General features: G+C 39.8%; 1 protein-coding gene across 4 annotated transcripts in view; it reads left to right on the top strand.

Moving 5' to 3' along the window:
- glra1 (glycine receptor, alpha 1) overlaps positions 1-16,727 on the top strand; it is a 168,825-nt gene that overhangs the window by 11,583 nt on the left and 140,515 nt on the right. Inside the window, exon 1 of one of the 4 annotated variants that reach the window (XM_087995197.1) lies at positions 12,068-12,104. The exons of the other annotated variants lie outside the window; for them this stretch is intronic. Coding sequence (XP_087851323.1) covers positions 12,080-12,104 — 25 coding nt within the window. The 5' untranslated portion in view covers positions 12,068-12,079. Of the gene's footprint in view, positions 1-12,067; positions 12,105-16,727 lie in introns of those variants that run through there. 4 annotated transcript variants of the gene reach the window in all.

Here is a 16,727-nt window from a genome sequence, read left to right as displayed (position 1 = left end):
TAAGCCAATGCTGCCCACTTTCTATAACTGAATTACCATATCAGTGCAACTTCTTACTCAGTTGGTAAGATGCAATATGTTGTGCCTTGTTTAATAGCAGAATATCTTCTTACTAGAGTAGTAAGTGGATTTCCTTCACAGCACCAGACCAAACAGGCCCTGTAGAGTTCTACCCTTAAAAAGGATGATGACAGCCAACCTAACATATGGTGAGCAATGCTACAGACTGCCTTATACAGCATGGTAAACAGTGGTGCAGATTCCATTTAGGTGCCTCATACAACTTGCAGGCTGTGTTGGTGGTCAGAATATTTCTTTAGACACAGCTTTAAGAATCCAGCTCATGCAGATGGTCAGCAGCAGGAAGAGCTGAGCTTTCAAACACCTTACAGAGTAAAACCTTCATTAGGGCAGAAGGTTCTGTATCCTCTCATGAATCAAGTTGAGAAACAACTTGCAGAGATGATAGATTGGATGTAATTTCTGAGTTATGAAATGAACTGAGTAGTCTTTGGGAATGATTGCAGTACCGAAACATAAAGGATACATCTGAATTTGTGCCAACCTCACACAGTTCACCAAGGTGGTGGTGTGAGAAATCCATCCCAAGCCTATGACTGAGGACAGTTTGTTTAACATTTCCAAAAGTTATGTTTTCCCAAAAGTTAATGCTAACAGTGGATTCTGACAGGTGCGATTAAGATGAGAAAACAGAATTGTTTCTTATATGGGAGTTTTTTTGCTTCAAACATTTCAGATTGCCTCTCATGCAAAGTTTTTCAGTAGATCATACCCAACATTTTACAAGGTTTTCAATGAATCATATGCCACATGGATATCACAATGATAAACAGAGAAACTGACCATGCTCAGAAAGAGTGTGCAGTCTTCAAAACTGTACAGGCAGGAAAGCTCACCTTTAATGACGTCTGTGAATTCTAACAATAACCTGTTCATTTTTTGGGACATTTACCAATAGTCATTGCATAAGGACAGAGCCACAGAAAATTTTAAAGAGTTTTCCATTCCAAAGTCCATTCATGACTTATAATGATTTTTAGGGATATTAAACTGATTGGCAAAATTTTTGCCTCACTTGGTATCTAACACAAACCTTTTCAGGCTGAAGAAGATGCAAGTTATGATGTTGAAACTTGTATCAGGAGAATGTTTCTTGGAGGATCAATGTCCTAGCCTACTGTAATCCATCCTTTCCAAGCACCATAACTGTTGGTACTTCATCTACAGGCTTAGGAAACATTCTCTTCCAGGGACAATCATATGAATGTAATAAACCACTCTTCTGTGCATAACAGAAACTGTAAGACACACAAAAACAAGGCATGGCATGATTGGGAAAGAGGCTATTGGTTACATGGAGTTTTAAGAGATTTACAGAATATATCTTTGGTGGTATTAGAGACAAACATAGAACATAGAAGAATACAGCGCAGTACAGGCCCTTTGGCCCTCGATGTTGCGCCGATCCAAGCCCACCTAACCTACACTAGCCCACTATCCTCCATATGCCTATCCAATGCACGTTTAAATGCCCATAATGAAGGAGAGTCCACCACTGCTACTGGCAGGGCATTCCATGAACTCACGACTCGCTGAGTAAAGAATCTACCCCTAACATCTGTCCTATACCTACCCCCCCTTAATTTAAAGCTATGCCCCCTTGTAATAGCTGACTCCATACGTGGAAAAAGATTCTCACTGTCGACCCTATCTAAACCCCTAATCATCTTGTACACCTCTATCAAGTCACCCCTAAACCTTCTTTTCTCCAATGAAAACAGCCCCAAGTGCCTCAGCCTTTCCTCATACGATCTTCCTACCATACCAGGCAACATCCTGGTAAACCTCCTCTGCACCCGTTCCAGTGCCTCCACATCCTTCCTATAGTATGGGGACCAAAACTGCACACAATACTCCAGATGCGGCCGCACCAGAGTCTTATACAACTGCAACATTATCTCAGTACTCCGGAACTCAATTCCTCTACCAATAAAAGCCAGTACGCCATATGCCTTCTTCACCGCACTATTTACCTGGGTGGCAACTTTCAAAGATTTGTGTACATGGACACCAAAATCTTTCTGCTCATCCACACTACCAAGTATCCGACTGTTAGCCCAGTACCCCATCTTTTTATTACTCTTACCAAAATGAATCACCTCACACTTAGCTACATTGAACTCCATTTGCCACCTTTCTGCCCAGTTCTGCAGCTTATCAATATCCCGCTGTAACCTGCCACATCCTTCCTCACTGTCTACCACTCCTCCGACTTTCGTATCATCCGCAAACTTGCTCACCCAACCTTCTAACCCCTCCTCCAGGTCATTTATAAAAATGACAAACAGCAATGGTCCCAAAACAGATCCTTGCGGAACACCGCTAGTGACAGCACTCCAAGATGAACCTTTGCCATCAACTACTACCCTCTGTCTTCTTCCAGCCAGCCAACTCCTAATCCAAACCTCCAACTCACCCTCAATGCCATACCTCCGTATTTTTTGCAGTAGTCTACCATGGGGAACCTTATCAAACGCCTTACTAAAATCCATATACCACATCTACTGCTTTCCCCTCGTCCACCTCCTTAGTCACCTTCTCAAAGAATTCAATAAGGTTTGTGAGGCACAACCTGCCCTTCACAAAACCATGCTGACTATCCTTGATCACATTATTCCTATCCAGATGTTCATAAATCCTATCCCTTACAATTCTCTCTAAGATTTTACCCACAACAGAAGTGAGACTCACCGGCCTATAGTTATTAGGGTTATCCCTACTCCCCTTCTTAAACAAGGGAACCACATTTGCCAGCCTCCAATCTTCTGGCACTACTCCTGTAGACAACGAGGACATAAAAATCAAGGCCAATGGCTCTGCAATCTCCTCCCTTGCTTCCCAGAGAATCCTAGGATAAATGCCATCAGGCCCAGGGGACTTATCTATTTTCACCCTTTCCAGGATTTCCAACACCTCTTCTCTACATACCTCAAAGCCATCCATTCTACTTAATTGTGACTCGGTACTCACATCGACAACAATGTCCTGTTCCTGAGTGAATACTGACGAAAAGTATTCATTCAGTGTCTCCCTAATCTCTTCAGCCTCCACACGCAACTTCCCACTACTATCCTTGACTGGACCTATTCCTACCCTAGTCATTCTTTTATTCCTGACATACCTATAGAAAGCCTTAGGGTTTTCCCTAATCCTACCAACTAAGGACCTTTCATGTCCCCTCCTTGCTGCTCTTAGCTCTCTGTTCAGGTCCTTCCTGGCTACCTTATAACTCTCAATCGCCCCAATTGAACCTTCACGCCTCATCTTTACATAGGCCGCCCTCTTCCATTTAACAAGGGATTCCAATTCCTTATTAAACCACGGCTCCCTCACACGACCCTTTCCTCCCTGCCTGACGGGCACATACTTATCAAGGACACTCAATAGTTGCTCCTTGAACAAGCTCCACATATCAATTACACCCTTGCCTTGAAGCTTACTTTTCCAGGCCACACATCCTAAGTCATGCCTCACCGCATCATAATTTCCCTGCCCCCAGCTATAACTCTTGCCCTGTAGTGCACTCTTATCCCTCTCCATCACTAGAGTAAAAGTCACCGAATTGTGGTCACTGTCCCCAAAGTGCTCACCTACCTCTAATTCTAACACCTGGCCTGGTTCGTTACCCAGAACCAAATCCAGTATGGCCTCACCTCTTGTTGGCCTATCTACATATTGTGTCAGGAAACCCTCCTGCACACATTGGACAAACACTGACCCATCTAACGAACTTGAGCTATAGCTTTCCCAATCAATATCAGGAAAGTTAAAGTCCCCCATAACAACCACCCTATTACTTTCACTCTTCTCTTGAATCATCCTCGCAATCCTTTCTTCTACGTTTCTAGGACTATTAGGGGGCCTGTAAAAAACTCCTAACAGGGTGACCTCACCTTTCCTATTCCTAACCTCAGCCCAAACTACCTCTGATGGCGAGTCTTCATCCATCGTCCTTTCCACAGCTGTAGAACATAGAACATAGAAGAATACAGCGCAGTACAGGCCCTTGGGCCCTCGATGTTGCGCCGATCCAAGCCCACCTAAACTACACTAACCCACTATCCTCCATATACCTATCCAATGCCCTCTTAAATGCCCATAAAGAGGGAGAGTCCACCACTGTTACTGGCAGGGCATTCCATGAACTAACGACTCGCTGAGTGAAGAACCTACCCCTAACATCAGTCCTATATCTACCCCCCCTTAATTTAAAGCTATGCCCCCTTGTAATACCCGACTCCATACGCGGGAAAAGGTTCATACTGTCTACCCTATCTAACCCCCTAATCATCTTGTACACCTCAATCAAGTCACCCCTAAACCTTCTTTTCTCTAGTGAAAACAGCCCCAAGTGCCTCAGTCTTTCCTCATACGATTTTCCTTCCATACCATCAAGCAATGCCACACCTCCCCCTCTTTTGCCCCCACCTCTGACCCTACTAAAACATTTAAACCCTGGAACTTGCAACAGCCAATCCTGTCCCTGTTCTACCCATGTCTCCGTAATAGCCACAACATCGAAGTCCCAGGTACCAACCCACGCTGCAAGTTCACCTACCTTATTTCGTATACTTCTTGCATTGAAGTATACACACTTCAAGCCACTTTCCTGTTTACAGGCACCCTCCTTTGAAAATGATGTCATGTTCCTAACCTCCCTACACTCCAGGTCCTGCACCCTAAAGCTACAGTCTGGGTTCCCATGCCCCTGCAGAGTTAGTTTAAACCCCCCCCAAGAGCACTAGCAAACCTCCCACCAAGGATACTGGTGCCCCTCTGGTTCAGGTGCAGACCATCCTGTTTATAGAGTTCCCACCTTCCCCAGAAAGAACCCCAGTTATCCAAATACCGGAATCCCTCCCTCCTGCACCATCCCTGTAGCCACGCATTTAACTGTTCTCTCTCCCTATTCCTCGACTCTCTATCACGTGGCACGGGTAACAAACCAGAGACAACAACTCTGTTCGTTCTAACTCTGAGCTTCCAACCTAGCTCCCTGAAAGCCTGTCTAACATCCTCAGCGCTCCTCCTACCTATGTCATTGGTGCCAATGTGGACCACGACTTCGGGCTGCTCCCCCTCCCCCTTAAGGACCCGGAAAACACGATCAGAGACGTCACGTACCCTTGCACCTGGGAGGCAACATACCAAACGTGAGTCTCTCTCGTTCCCACAAAACCGCCTATCTGTGCCCCGAACTATTGAGTCCCCAATTACTATTGCTCTGCTCTTCTCCACCCTTCCCTTCTGAGTAACGGGGACAGGCTCCGTGCCAGAGGCCTGAGCCCCGTTACTTACCCCTGGTAAGTCGTCCCCCCCACAAGTATCCAAAACGGTATACTTGTTCTTGAGGGGAACGGCCACAGGGGGTCCCTGCACTGGCTGCTTCCTCCCAGTCCCCCTCACTGTCACCCATCTATCTGCCATCTTTGGAGTTACTACTTCCCTAAAGCTCCGATCTATGACCCCCTCTGCCTCCCGAATGATCCTAAGTTCATCCAACTCCAGCTCCAGTTCCCTAACGCGGTCTTGAATGAATCCCTGGTCTCACTAATGGATGGGAATGTGTTAGCAAGAATGTAGCTTTGAAAGCAAAGCTTTTGACCCACTTATGAGTGGACTTTCACTGGAATTGAATATTCCAGAAAGGATAGTGTTGAGAAAAGGTTGAAACTTTGTTTTCATGTTTGTGTTAAGATTTTTCTAAGTGTCTTCTGTCTAAGTTTGTTTCTTGTGTAATTAACTTGTGTTCTATTGCTAAAGAACATCAATAGCCTCGTTTGAATACATATCAGTGAATAAGTACCTCATTAGTTGAGTGCAAAAATTAAATATCTTTGGGCTCTGATTTGTGCAGTTTTCCATCAACTGGGAATCATTAAAAATGCATCAGTCAATTTGCAGCCAGGTTTTGATTTGAACATGTAAAACACTATCAAGATATCCAGAATTGAATGAGGAAGCCAAGCATGATCTCCAGATAGTTGAGCCAATTCTAAAGAAAAATGCTGATTCTGTACAGCTTTGCCAAATTACTGTTCCACCATAGTCTATCACCATCAAAGTTGATGATGGAAAGAATGCTGATATTTCAGCTTCCCATCCTACCGAAGATGTTGACCCCTCATTTATACTCATGGAATCATCAAGATGTATACAGAGTCCAATCATGTATCACAGAACACATATTATAATAATAAGTATGGCACATGAGATAGTTGACACAATTGGGCTGAGAGGAACAGTTGTGGATCGAGGACATTAACAACAAAGGTACACTTATTCAAAGAGCTGCAGATGAACAGAACTCCTAAATTGTTCATACAACAGAAGAATTTGTACAATGAAACTACAGGAACCTCATCCTATTGTGGATTGATTGTCCACACCCCTGCTTGACTGGGATAAATCCCAATGAGGAACACAAAAAAAGGGGACATTCAGCCCTCTCAACATCATAAAAAGAATCAAAGTCAACAGTCTTCAACCCGTAAACCTACCATTCTTCCAAGTCTGAAGAGAATATATTCCAAGAGAGCAGAGAAACCTCCAGCCTATTTGAATTTATGAAGCCAGATATTTGGAGAGTAGAGGAGTGGCAGTGAATGTAATCATTGTTAAAGATGTTTACAATTAATGGGCTGAAGAGGCTTGTGGAGATTTTAAAGGCCTGAAGGTTGAGAAGTGTCTTGAACACTACCCACAACAATGTCAGCTGGACATGGTGGGTAAATAGGTTAGAATCTCGTTGCAGTAAGATCTATCATCCAGGTCTCCTCATATTCTCTACAGTGATGTCTATCATTTTGACATAACGTGTACATTTTTGATAAATACAATAAACTTATTTCCATTTGCCAAGAAGCTTTTCTTGTTAGACTAGAGACAAAAAAAACTGCAGATGCTGGAATCCAACGTAGATAAGCAGGAGACTGGAAGAACACAGCAGGCCAGGCAGCATCAGGAGGTGGAGAAGTTAACGTTAAGAAGGGTTACACCTGAAACATTGACTTCTCCATCTCCTGAGCTGCCTGATCTCTTGTTAGACTAGCAAGTGTTTTACCTCTACCAAGTAGACCCATACTATAAAAGGGGATGGGGCAGCAACTCAAATGGTAAACTGAAATGCTGACAGCTTTGTATAGCTCAGTGTTCACCAAGAAGGATTGTTCATACAACAGGGGAATTCAGTGCTTTGTGTCTGTATTAGCTCACTGCAAGAGCACTTCTCAATATCCATCCTTTCCTCACACTCTTGATTCTTTTGTCCATTCAGCTTATTTCTTTCAGAAGCCATGATTGAACCTGCCTCTGCCATGGTCTTGGGCAATGCATTCCAGATTAACCATATGATATAAAAGATATTTTCCTCCTACTTTGATTTGTTCCATTCACCTTTAACTGAGCCCTCCATTTCATGACCCATTCACCAAAAGCATGATCAAAGATAGGCTTAAGAAGAGAATTCCTGAGCATGGAGACCTAACAGTTGAATGCCCAACTACCAGAGATGCAACAATTAAAGTTGGGAATGCTGAGGAGACCAGAATTAGAGGAACTCAGAGATTGCAAAGGCTTGTCAGGCAGGAGGAGGTTACAGTTGAGCAAGTTGAGGAATTAATAGACAAGATTAATGTAGGTCACCAAGCACAGAGGTGATGAAGGAATAAGACTTTGTGTAATTTAAGAAATAGGCAACAGAAGTTTGGACAAGCTTTTACGTAGTTTTACAAATTGGAGGATGGCAAGGAGAGCTTTGATAGAGTCTAGAGATAACAAAGATGTGGTTGAAAGTTTCAGCATTTATTAGGCTAAGGCAGGGACTGAATCTGATGATACTGAAGTCAAAGTAGGTGATGTTGAACATAATGTGGATATGTGGTTTAAATCTCGTCTTGGGTGAAATATGACACCAAGGTTCCAATGGTTTGGTTCAGCCTTAACTAATTGTCAGGGAGTGGGTTTGAGTTGGTGGATAATCAATAAACCTTGAAGTTGGAAACAAAGGCAGTGGCCCAATGTTTCCCAATAAAGAGCAAAAATATATTAATATTAAATAAAAACTGAAAGAACTGTGGATGCTGTAAATCAGAAACAAATACAGAAATTGCTGGAAAAGCTGAGCAGGTCTGGCAACATTTGTGAAGAGAAATCAGAATTAACATTTCAAATCCGGTGACGCTTCATCAGAACTGAATTCAGACCAACTCTGATATGTGTGGTGATGGTGAGTGATAAGCAAGTTGTCAAACTGGTGCATCAGAAAACAATGCATATGCCTCCAGACAGGTACATGATTACCAAATCATGATGAGTTGTCAAACCTCCAAAGTGTTAGAGTGACATTTGTATTGTTAGTTTAATAAACACTGTTCTTACCTATTTGAAACATATACTTATGTAATTCACTCATGCCTGTTTGGAACAAGTTTTTATCTTTGGAAAAGGGGAAATGTGTTTTATTTCCTCATCAGTATGTTAAGAGGCATGCTCATAATATCATCACTGCATCTTGCAAGAGGGAATAAAGACCTTGTGCCATATCTTACCGCAGATCAAGCAAAACATGACACTCTACTGGCAGCTTGCTTCCCTGTTGTAAACTAATGTTACCCCAAATAGTTATGTACCTGAGGAATGCAATGTTTGTAGATAATAGTCATGATTTGGAGATGCCGGTGTTGGACTGGGGTGTGCAAAGTTAAAAATCACACAACACCAGGTTATAGTCCAACAGGTTTAATTGGAAGCAAACTAGCTTAGTGTGTTTCCAATTAAACCTGTTGGACTATAACCTGGTGTTGTGTGATTTTTAACTTTGTAGATAATAGTTAGTTGTAGTCTTTTGGACTTTCAGTATTTTGGTATCTATTCTCAGTTTCTTATGTTATGGGAGATAATATAAGCATTGCTGCATCAACCTTTGGAGCCAGATTCACACTAATTCCTTTTGTGTTAAAATAGTAAATTTGCCTTGGGCACAAGGCCATTGTAGTAAGAGATGCAGTGATATTTTTGCTTTCTTTTGCATGAATGCCACCACTTTTAAAAGATTTCCCAATAAAGTGAAGTTGATATAATGGAGTGAAATTGGCAATAAAACTTCAGTGTAACTATATTATGGCAGAACATACAATGTTCCAGTATCCAGTACCAACATTTCAATTTGCATGTAATCTTTCATCTGTATAATGCAACTAATTGATTGAAAAAGATTCCCAAGTCAAACATTATTGATCTTGCTGATGTGAACATAATAATATGCATCTGATGCTTATTTTTCAATGTCAAGAGCTTTACTTCTGGAACCAAGTTTGACATCAACTGCTTTTGACTGGTTTCCTTTGCCACCTGAATCTGTTTCTGACTAGATTGCATACTGGAGCTTCACATATACTTCAACTCTTGTAATTCTATAGATCAACCTTACACTGTGATTTCACACTCATTTCTGATAGAAGAACATTTTTAAACTAAGACAAATGATTTTGATGGATAAAAGACAAATGTAGATCCTGGATATACGATATCCTTTCCAGCAAGAAAATATACATTCCGGTTGACACACAGGATACAAGACAATGTGTATTTATGGCTGGACCTGCATTAGGAGTTGGCTTTAACATTTCAGCTCAGAGAAATATCCTTAGGATTTTAGTCACCTTGTAGGATCAAGCAGAGGTATGGTCTGATTTGCTAAGAAAATGTGTCAGAGTACCAAATAGCTGACAGAGTGACTGGTGAACTGAAATGTGGTCTCCTGTACCAACACCCAGTGAATCATATTTTATGCTTGATATATAACTCAGCCCCATCTTTAGAAAGATTTTTAAAAGCTTTAAAACTTGATTTAAGTCACAATCTTTGGTAAATCAAATGTATTTATGGAAAGCAATTAGTCTAACTCTTGTATTCACCAGAGTTCTAATTAGTTGTTAACTGAATAGTTTGAACAGAAACTGGCATTAACGTTACAACTTACGCAGTGAGTGGTGCTACTTCAATCGTGTTGCTAAAAAGGTGTTTACAAAATCACAAGACAAACGTGGAAAACCATTTGGGCCCCCTTTCCTAAAGCCATCTAGAAAGATTCATCACAATGCTGTCAGCATGTGGTAACTAAGTCATCATTCTCAAACAATTACCATATTTCAACTTCACTATGCTATCTAGTCATCCACACTAAATCTAACCATTGATGTGGCATCAGTCTTATGTTGTGTAACAACATTCGATCTGGAAGCAGTACAGAAAAGGAATTGATAAATTATTTAAAGTGTCTTCACAATATATAGTTGTTTTTAAGAATGTTTGAAAATGAGTTTTAAAATTTTGCATAATTTTAAGTGATCAATTTGTAATGTCTAAGACTTTAGAATCATAACTGACTCAATTTCATTGTAAATCCAATTGCTTTAACTAGCAAAAAGATTACAAGTTAAATAAATACATGTAATTTAGAAAAGATACAATTACCCTCTCAGTAGTCAGTCTAGCTTGACTGTCTAAATAAACTGTAGCTTGATTGAATCTAATCTAAATAGGATCAATTTGCTTTCAGCAGGACCTTCCTTGATGGTCTCATTTCCGACAGCACCATGCCAATGTGTGTTCTTAGCTTCCTTTGAGTCTTTGAACATACAGCAACTGTCCTCTTGTCAATCCATCTGTAACCCTTTCATTGGCTTCTGGGGTATGTGATTAGTTTCTGATGGGCCTATATCAAGCTTAACATAGTCCATAATATCATGCACAGTTGGTTTCTCAGCATGTTCCTTCTGCAAGTAGTTGTTTAGCCACATGATATCTGGTGCACTTGCCTTTTGAATGGTACCAAACTCAACTATCTCACAGTTATGCAACCATTCCCTAGTTATGAGCTGTTATCTGTATCAAAAATATCAATTTCAGAAAATACAACCACAACAGTTATTTTGGAAAGATAGTTTTGCAGAGCATACCTTTGACAACTGTAGCAGATTCAGCGTATTCGCACCACCCCTTTCCAATCTATACATAAGCATATCTTTACAAATTAATTTATCTTGGATAAGGACATATATTGAAGAATGGTCTAGTGACTTTTGACAAGGAACAGTACCAATGTGAGGAAGTGAACACATTAAATTGTAGCCAGACATAAAGGAGAGCTGCAGATACAATGGAAAGCTATGGGCAGAAAGTGATCAGTCCATGAATGTAGACACAAGGGGAAATAAGACAGAGCCTGAAAGAGCAGCTGAGTTATCTAAATACAAGAAGATTAGTATTCTGTTCAGCAGTCGGAAGAACAATAAACATCTGGAAGCCACAAGGGAGTGAGTGAGGTAAAGGGAACTAAGTTCTAAAAAGGTGATGTCAATTATTCAAGCATGGAAAGAGCTGAAGGTTTGTGTCAGGAGTGGCCAGACAATGAACAGGGTGTTATTCATTGACTGGTTGAAAAATAACTTTCGGATTGCACACCATCAGGAGTGCCATGACCTGGATACAGCTCCTGACCTAACCTGCGTGAACTCCGAATAAAGAACAGTACAGTATATATAAATCTATGTAGTAATGTTGTGCCAAGCGCCACACGTATGTATACAGCATGATGCAGAATTTATGGTTGCATAAGATGCATCTTTGTCATATTGTCAATTTAAAGCAGTTGAATTATCATTTGCCTGTTAATTCGTGTTAAAGTAAAAGCTACAAAAAGTTAAATCTTGTTGATAATTTCTCCATTTGGAGGTCATTCAGTAAATTGTTATTTTGGTTTACTGTTCTCTCATGAGAATCATAACAATTGACTTTTATTTATTTTAATCTGTGAACCATTACTTTGGAGAGCACGCTTTGCAAAAGTAGATCAATAAATCACCAGCACATAGAGAGGCAAGATCACTTGTTTAGACCTTAGCCTCTCAGGTTCCTTTTACAATGGACTTCACACAGGTTCAAGTAAGATAGGACATCACTCTGCTTCCTTTGACAAGCTATCTCTGGATTTCTGATGATGCTGCTTGTCTTCTACTCTGGTAAGGAATATTTATGTCTTCATTCATGGTTTAATTTGCATTGTCTCTTTCTTCTCCTAGCACTTAATCAAATGACTTCCTTTAGCTGACAGAATATCTCAGAATGGTTCTTAGGCAATTCACATCACGGAATAGAGGGAGAACTAGTCATTTGGATATAGAACTGGCTCAAAGGTAGAAGACAGAAGGTGGTGGTGGAAGGTTGTTTTTCAAACTGGAGGCCTGTGACCAGTGGAGTGCCACAAGGATCGGTGCTGAATCCACTATTTTTCATCATTTATATAAATGATTTAGATGTGAGCATAAGAGGTATAGTTAGTAAGTTTGCAGATGACACCGTAATTGGAGGTGTAGTGGACAGCGAAGAAGGTTACCTCAGATTACAACAGGACCTTGGGTCAGATGGGCCAATGGGCTGAGAAGTGGCAGATGGAGGTTAATTCAGAAAAATGCGAGGTGCCACATTTTGGGAAAGCAAATCTTAGCAAGACTTAATGGTAAGGTCCTAGTGATTGTTGTTGAACAAAGAGATCTTGGAGTGCAGGTTCATAACTCCTTGAAAGTGGAGTCGCAGGTAAATAATATAGTGAAGAAAGTGTTTGGTATGCTTTCCTTTATTGGTCAGAGTATTGAATACAGGAGTTGGAAGGTCATGTTGTGGCTGTACAGGACATTGGTTAGACCACTGTTGGAATATTGCGTGCAATTCTGGTCTCTTTCCTATTGGAAAGATGTTGTGAAACTTGAGAGGGTTCAGAAAAGATTTACAAGCATGTTGCAAGGATTGGACAATTTGAGAGAGAGAGAGAGAGGGAGAGGCTATTTTCCCTGGAGTGTTGGAGGTTGAGGAGTGACCTTATAGGGGTTTACAAAATTATGAGGGGCATGGATAGGGTAAATAGACAAAATCTTTTCTCTGGTGGGGGGGAGTCCAGAACTAGAGGCTATAGGTTTAGGGTGAGAGGGGCAACTTTTTCACAGAGAGGTCAGTACATGTATGGAATGAGCTGCCAGAGAAAGTGGTGGAGACTGGTACAATTGCAACATTTAAAAGGCATTTGGATGTGTGTACGAATAGGAAGAGTTTGGAGGGATATGGGTCGGATGCTGACAAGTGGGACAAGATTGGGTTGGGATATCTGGCCGGCATGGATAGGTTGGACTGAAGGGTCTGTTTCCGTGCTGTACATCCCTATGACTGTATGACTCTATACAGTAAACATATTGATTGCTGAGCCATAGTTTAAGTACAAGTTATGAGGCTTATCTGTAGTGTTAAATAGCCTAGATAATATGAAAAAATCCTGAAGAGATTTAAAATTTTCAGCCTTGAAGGCAAACGCTTGAGAAGTGATGTTATTCAACTAGAGAAGATTGTTATAGAATGGAAAAATCAAATGCAAAACATTTTAAATCAACAAGCAACAGTAAGACAAGTGTATACATTGTTATTAAAATACTGAAATAGTGTCAGAACATTCTTCTTCACATCAAGTATGGAAAGAAGTATAAGGTAGCGTATTGAAGATGGAAATTCTTTCTTTTCTAACTAAATTAATTGTATGCTGAAATTGAGAGACCCAAGACTCTTCTTTGTTGGATAAATTACTGGGCAAATGGTTTCCCCATTCTTAAGTATCCTGTGACCCTGGGACAAATTTTGCAATTTGTAGTAGAGATATTATGTTGACTGGATATAACTGGGAAGACTGTAATATTGTTGGTAATCATGCTAATGTACTTTCGTAATAATAGTTTAGCTTGAGTGAGTGTGTTCATTAGTCCATGCGCAAGCTTTCATGAAAGAGACTGGTCTGGTAAAAATTAGATAATTTAATGAAGATTATATCAAGAAGAGAAGTCTGTCATGTTATTTGAATCCATGGTGCATATATTCCATGTGTATTGTGTCCACCTTTTCCTGCTTTAATATGTCTACAATCTTATGAACACAATTTATTCTACTACTCTGGATTGACACACTGCTTTGCAATAATAATCAATGAAAGAATTGTAATGTTTTATTTGTAACTACATTTCTGACATTGTAGAAGACTGAGCATTTTACTCCGAGTGAAGGATTTAAACCTGATCAATATCATAACATTCCCACCAGAATTCCTCTATAATTTTAAAACTTCATTATACTGATGATTATTTGAGAGAAAATTGTTTCGGAAGTGATCACTCTGAAACAGCTCTCATCTTTGAAGTTTATTGAAAGGTGTTCCATTTCAATGTAAACCTTCTATTTAATGAGACCCACAAAATATTGACATCATTTTTCCTTTCAATGCTCTTGAAAATAGCATAGTTTGTATTTGATATCAAGTTTCTTGTTTGGAATGAATGAAGTGCTCTAAATTATTGAAGTACTTGTAATGTAAGTCAAAACAATGGCATTGGAATCATTAAGTGGCATGTCTAACTTGTCTGTGACATAAAAATTGGCATCACTACTACGATGATTAAATAGTTTGGTCTGCTGAGTTTCATTTGACAGCGATTTTGTATTTATCTGTCATTTTAAGTTGGAATTTCCCAAAACTAATGCATAACATGCAAAGGCATTGAAAATCTTCCAGCATCATTCAGAGAAGTCATCACAGTCCTTGTGAAACTTATGTGTAAATGTTATTCCCCACAAAGCAATGTCATGTGACTGATGTACACTGCATATCTGCCACATCTTGTTTGATTGGGCTGTTCTAAAAATAGCTCAGCCTTTTTAACATGAATCACCTAAATGATCATATTGTTTTCAAAACTTCCTTCTTCCAATTGACAAAATTGCACCCATAATTATGTATTCAAATGTAAGAGTTTGAGTGCAATCTTGGGGTAAGAATGGGATTCATGTAGATTGAGAATTAACTCACTTTTCAGGTGAAAATTCAGTTTTCTTCTGGGAAATCAGGTTTCCAGGAAAGTCAAAATTCGAGGCAGGCTACAACTGAATCTGGAACTGTTTGTTGTCTATCCTGATGATGTAAAGAAGTCAAAGAAAGGAGTTCTTAACATTAAAATTGAAGTTGTTCTGAAACCAGTCATGCAACCACAATCCTGAAATGGGACAATTCAAATTAACAAAGTGATTTTGATGACTCTCATCAAAAAAGCATGTGCATTGTAGGAGGTAACTGTGAGGCCATTTGCAACATTTCAGCCACAATGAGTTTTAATGGTTTCCTTTGTTCAGAACTGACAGGTATAAACACTGAAGTAACACACATAGAAAAGAACGAAAACAATGTTTATACAAATGGAAGTATGACATTCCAGAGAGATGATGAGTTAGCTTTTGTTCTGGTGACTGCTGGAAATTTCTAAAAGCAACTATGTTGCATACTCTTTTTTTTATACGAGACATTTCAAATGCAGTACGACACCAATTTATAAATGAAACAAGTGATTATAATTTCCTGAAAGAAAGTTAGATTTCTCTTCATACTTTGTGAGCATGACACCGTTCTGTATAAGTCAGTCGTGCATTTAGAATGCAGGCTTCACCGAGTTGTCACTCAAAATTTCAGTTAGATTCTGTTATGCTGATTTGTATCTAGTAATTCTCCAATTTGGAAGACTGTCTGGTTGAACATGCAGAAGAACCCAAAAATATGTCATGGGGCTGGAAATGGGTAGTAGGTTCACTCCAGCTATTTTCATCACAAACCCTCTCAATTTTCCCATCTCAAGTTTAATTTAGAAGACCAACATTTAATAGGTTTGAGATATTTGATAAAGTACATAATTTTACTCTGTCGCAAACCAAACAAATATAATGGCAGAATACAGGATATCAGGAAATTAAAGTTGTAAACTGATGAATAAATTATATTAATTCAAGTGAGGTGTACAGAGAAGTTTAGATTAGATTCCCCTCAGTGGGGAAACAGGCCATCTGGTCCAACAAGTCCACACCAACTCTTTGAAGGGTTACGCACCCAGACCCAATTCTCTCTGACTAACGCACCCAAAACATTGGGTGATTTAGCATGACTAATTCACCTGAACTGCACATCTTTGGACTGTGGGAGGAAACCCATGCAGACACAGGGAAAATGTGCAAACTCCACACAGACAATTGCCTGAGGCTGGAATAGAACATGGTTCCCTGGCATTGTGAGACCACTGTGCCACCTAAACTCCTCAGTTCCTAAATTCCTAATGAAATCCTGGCATTTGTTTAAGAATTAGAATACATCTCTGTTCCAGTAACCTATTATAATACAATCTCCTGAACTCATCAATAAATCTATAAGTTTTAATAATTTTATAAACATGCATTTTCTTTATGTGTTTATGGAAAAACTAAGAAGTTTAAATTTTAGCATGGATAGGAACAGAAAATAATGCAACTCTATTGACCATTAAAATCTACCACAAAACTGATGCCTTCAGGACTTGACGTTGAGACAGAAGAAGTTTAGGTTGGGTTAGGTGTAGTAAATGGAAACATTAGAAAAAGATTCATTGATCAGAAGTCCCAGCTTAGTTGTTCTTTACAAGCTTAATTATAAACAATCTGAATGTGGTACTAGAAAGAAAGTGAGTCTTTTTATTCATGCATAATACAAGTTTACCAGCTGCAAAAGTGTGATCTTGTCAACAACTTGTTCTTCC

This window comes from Chiloscyllium plagiosum, unplaced genomic scaffold (genome assembly GCF_037043375.1).
Source record: "Chiloscyllium plagiosum isolate Xiang-an unplaced genomic scaffold, Cpla_swu_hap1 HiC_scaffold_16, whole genome shotgun sequence".
In the NCBI taxonomy this organism is placed as follows: Eukaryota; Metazoa; Chordata; class Chondrichthyes; order Orectolobiformes; family Hemiscylliidae; genus Chiloscyllium; species Chiloscyllium plagiosum.
The sequence above is the reverse complement of the archived record's forward strand: the minus strand, read 5'-3'. Positions and strand labels throughout refer to the sequence as shown.